The 4334-nt window shown below is 51.6% G+C and overlaps 1 protein-coding gene across 2 annotated transcripts in view; it reads left to right on the top strand.

Annotated features, from left to right (window-relative positions):
• The first annotated feature begins 759 nt into the window (after nt 1-759).
• The window catches only part of CCDC25 (coiled-coil domain containing 25), a 17421-nt gene continuing 13846 nt past the window's right edge, over nt 760-4334 (top strand). The window contains exons 1-3 of one of the 2 annotated variants that reach the window (XM_009563754.2): nt 760-918; nt 3313-3360; nt 4145-4184. In XM_009563754.2, the coding sequence (XP_009562049.1) occupies nt 894-918; nt 3313-3360; nt 4145-4184 (113 nt within the window). In that variant the 5' untranslated portion in view covers nt 760-893. Of the gene's footprint in view, nt 919-3312; nt 3361-4144; nt 4189-4334 lie in introns of both variants that reach the window. The other variant, XM_054062648.1, reaches the window with a different exon arrangement.

Genomic DNA, 4334 nt, shown 5'->3' with positions numbered 1-4334 from the left:
GCGCGCCTTCTCCCGCCAGTCCGCCCTCCCTTTTCCATTGGTCGAGGGACCCGTCAATCAGGCGCGCCCAATATCCACTGGCCGAGCTGCGCCGCGCCGCTTCGCGCCCTCCCCGACCCCTTTTTTTAGCCAATCAGATGGCAGAGCTCGCCGTGCTCTCAGACAGACTACAACTCCCGGCGTGCCGAGCGAGAGGAGGTGCATCACGCTCCGTGACGCGCGCGGGGGCTGCTGGGAGTTGTAGTCCGCACGAGGCGAGGGGTGTTTGAAGTGGGGGAACTTGGGCCTAACAAGGCATGGAGACTTTTCTATAGGTTAAGGGCGAGGTTAGGCGGTACGCAGCTGCGCTTCCCATTGATACAGGCCACCAGCAACAACAAGGGTGGCTGCGAAGCTGTGTAACCAACCGCGGCGGCTCCCGCCTCTCCGCTTAGCTGATGAAGGGCTGGACTGCACTGAAATCGCTCTCAACCTCCGCTCCCGGCTTTGACTCTACTATAAAACCGCTTCTGAGCTACCGAGGAGCTGTGAGGCAAAACTAAGCATGCGCAACGCGCAATGCCAGCACTTGTTGCGAATTACGCGTGCGCAAAGCTCCCCGCGCCGCCGTCGCTTAGGCACTCTGCGCATGTGCGACACGAAATGCCAGCATTTTTTCTGAGCGCGCTGCGCATGCGCCACACACTGTGCCCTTACTTGCATAGAGTTGCGTATGCGCAGTGCGTATTCTACCCTCACCTCCTGGCGTGTTTACGCATGCGTAGTGGCTTCGTGCGCAGCGCTCACTTCCGGTCTCGTCCCCTCCGCAAGTTGCCGTGTGCCGCCAGAGCGGGAGCGCGGGCGCCCTGAGGAGCCGGGGCCGAGGAGCCTCCGCCGTCTCCGCCGTCTCCGCCATGGTGTTTTACTTCACCTCCAACGGTGAGACGGCACGGGGAGAGCGGCTGGGAGCCCTGCCTGCCCGCGGGCCGCGCCCTGGCCCTCAGAGTGGGCCCTCCCCGTGTCACCGACCCCGCTTCTCCACCCCGTGGTGTGAAAGAGCCGGTCGAGGCCGAAATCGGCCACAGATTAAAGCTGTTTGAGGACTGAGGGGTTCTCCGGGCTGGGGAGCCCCGGCTGCCAGTAGCCCCGGGCTCTGAAGGGCTTTCCCCACTGTGCTGCTGTCAGGAGGTGGAGGAAAGGCGTAGGGCATGAGTTGTCCCCTTGTTTTTCCTTTACCATGTGAATTATCCCCTTGCTTTCCCTTTGGCGTAGCCAGATCCCTCTTATTTGCTCGTTTGAAAATGTTGTCCTCTTCTGAAGCATCAGGAGTCTCTGGTTTGGTGCAGAAATCGGCCAAAGGTTGAAGCTGTTTGGAGGCTGAGGGGTCCCAAGTGGGTGGCAGTGGGCTCTAAAGGGCTTTCTGCACTGTGCTGCTTTCAGGAGGCTGAGAGAAGGCACGGGGCATGAGTTGTCCCCTTATTTTCCCTCTAACATGTTGGAGTGGGTCTAGAGGAGGTCACAAAGATGATCTGAGGGCTAAAGCACCTCCTGTCCAAGGACAGGCTGAGAGAGTTGGGGTTGGCTGAATCAGCCTGGAGAAAAGAAGGCTGCAAGGAGACCTTAGGGTAGTTTCCAGTACTGAAAGGGGCTCCAGGAAAGCTGGGGAGGGGCTCTTGATCAGGCAGGGCAGGAATAGGAGAGGGAACGATTTTCAGCTGCAAGAGGGGAGCTTGAGATGAGATCTTAGGAAGAAATGTTTTCCTGTGAGGGTGGGGAGGCCCTGGCCCAGGTTGCCCAGAGGAGTGGTGGCTGCCCCATCTCAAGGCCAGGTTAGATGGGGCTTGGAGCAATGTGATCCCCTGTGGCAAGGGGATTGGAACTGGATGGGATTTAAGGGCCCTTCCCACCCAAACCATTCCATGATTCTATGACTTCAGAAATTCTACTGCGAATGCCCTTTGTGCTGCAAGAGTGGATGAAAAGTGTGGATGAAAAGCAAAAATGTGTTGCTACATCCAGTTGTTTCAGCCACTGGATGTTGCAGCTAAAGCATCTGAGAATGCTCTCCCACTAATCCTGAGCAGCTGGATTTCTGGGCAGCGCTGAGGGTTGTAGCTACAGCTGTCCTTGTTCAGCCCCTCTCTGAGCTTGGTCAGCAGCTATACAGGAGCACTTGAGATCCCAATCCTGCCCTCAGGGAAAGGGAAATGAGAGGGAGTGGTGTGAGTAGGAAGCTACAACTGAAAGAGCTTTAATGAAACAATAATAACAAAAAGGGAACTAATATTAATAAGAAAATAGTAGAATATATAAGAATATGTGAAATTTGGTGCCCTGATGATGATATGTCACCACAGGTGCTGCAGAGCAGACACAGGGAGAGGTCACAGGCTGGACTCAGGAACTGGATCAAGGCATGCACAGATCTGAGATCGTGAGACAGAAGGACAGACAGAGTTCTAATTAGACACTGGCCATCAGAGATGACCTGACCCTGACCCTGTTATCCCTCAGTTTTATCCCGAGTGTGATGTCTGTGGGATGGAATTCTCTGTAGGTCAGGTTTGGGTCACCACTCCTGTCTGGGCCTCCCTGCAGGTGCCAGTCTTTTTCACACTTCATTTACTGCTCCACCAGCTCAGGATGGCCTTTGTCTCTATAGGGATAGATGTAGCAGTGGCTTACCTGCATCCTGTCGCCCCATTCCTGTGGTGATAATCGTGAACGTTGAGCATTATCACATCTGAAGACAAGACTATCTGAAAACACACACTTAACTTTCAGACAATGAAGTTACTGAGAGGAAGCTGAACAGTTACAAAATCCAAGCTCCTGGGTTTAAGAGCCTCAAAGGGGCAGAACTGAGATAACCGCATCAGCAGCTGCTGTTTATGCAACTTCAGTCTCTCTTTGGAATGTTAATCTTTCCGGGCTGCCTGCGGGAGGTTTCTCTGGGGATTCTGGCACTTTGGGGAAGCAAAGTAGCATGGATGAGCTGTTTCCCATAGGGCCACACAGGAAGTTAATCCCAGGTAGATCTGCTGAATTGAACAGATAAATTACACAGATACAGTCTGAACTACCTGGGTGCTGAGGGTGCTTTGTCAGGAAAGCGCGTTGCTGGATAATTCCTGTAAAGGGGAAGAAATGTCACTTTCCAAAGCCCTCTGAAGAATTAGAGACAGAACCTGGAGGAAAAGCAAATCAGGAGAGGGAAGGAAGGAGGGACAAAGTGGTTTGCACTCAGGTTTCTGTACCTGAGGCAGGGTTGTGTTTGTGATTCATAGTTTGTCCAACTCCCTTTTGATTTGTTTTCCTCTTTCTATCCTGCAGTTGTTCCTTCTGTTTACACCATTTACATGGGAAAAGACAAGTACGAAAGTAAGTACCTTGATGCCTGAAGGACTGGATTTGGATTTGCACATTAAGGGAAATTAGGGAATTAAGGTCGTCTTTGTGTCTGTTCACTTGAAAACTTGTCTGCTCCTCCAAGTTCTGCCTGACCCCTTTGAAGCCCCTGTCTTTCTTTTCATTAGGATAGATAAATGTGTACTTTTGGCAGAATTCATGCATTAAAATCCAATTGGAAACTAATTTAACTGGAAAAAAACACCTCTCTAGAGAAAACTGCAAGTTGTGTCTGATAACTTTCTGCTCATGACTGTGCTGTTTCCCTCTTCTGTTTGTGTTTTTCCCCACTCCACTGAGAGTCCCATAGGTTTCTCATGTCCACCTTCTCCCTCGAGGTGAAGGTTCTTGTTTCTGTGCCTTCTGTTTCCCCATCAGGACCTGATGTCATCCCAGTGTCTCCCTCTAAGGCAAAACTGATGCCAGGGCTGTTTTGAGGACTTGCCCTGAAATCCTCCACCGTTAGATTGGTATTTGAAGAAACACATGAATATTCAAAAATTATGTGGTGAAGGGAGAAGAAAGGGGAGGAACTGGATTGTATTCAGGGTTTTCCTTGGGTCCTTTTGCTTCCCAAGCCACTGCCTGCTCTAGAAAGGTGGTTCCTGTGTTTGCCATCCCTGGACCAGGAGGGCAGATCCTTAAAGTCCTTTTTTCTTCGTGGCTGGTGGGCTTTGCAGGATTCCTGCCCCACAGGTAGATCAGTTTGTTGTTGCTGAGGTCCTGAGTTCTGCTCAATGATGTTTTATTCTTTCAGATGAAGACTTGATAAAGTATGGCTGGCCGGAAGACATCTGGTAGGTACGGAAACTCACAGGAGCAAATTCTTATTCATTATGATTTTAAGTTGAACAAAGTGGAAGCTGCCTGACAGAGAAGGACCTAGGGCTTGGTTGACAGTGACTGAACATGAGCCAGCAGTGGCCCAGGTGGGCAAGAAGGCAAAT

Source organism: Cuculus canorus, chromosome 3 (assembly GCF_017976375.1).
Source record: "Cuculus canorus isolate bCucCan1 chromosome 3, bCucCan1.pri, whole genome shotgun sequence".
NCBI classification, from domain to species: domain Eukaryota; kingdom Metazoa; phylum Chordata; class Aves; order Cuculiformes; family Cuculidae; genus Cuculus; species Cuculus canorus.
Note: the sequence above shows the minus strand (reverse complement) of the source record. Positions and strands in the feature narration are given on the sequence as shown.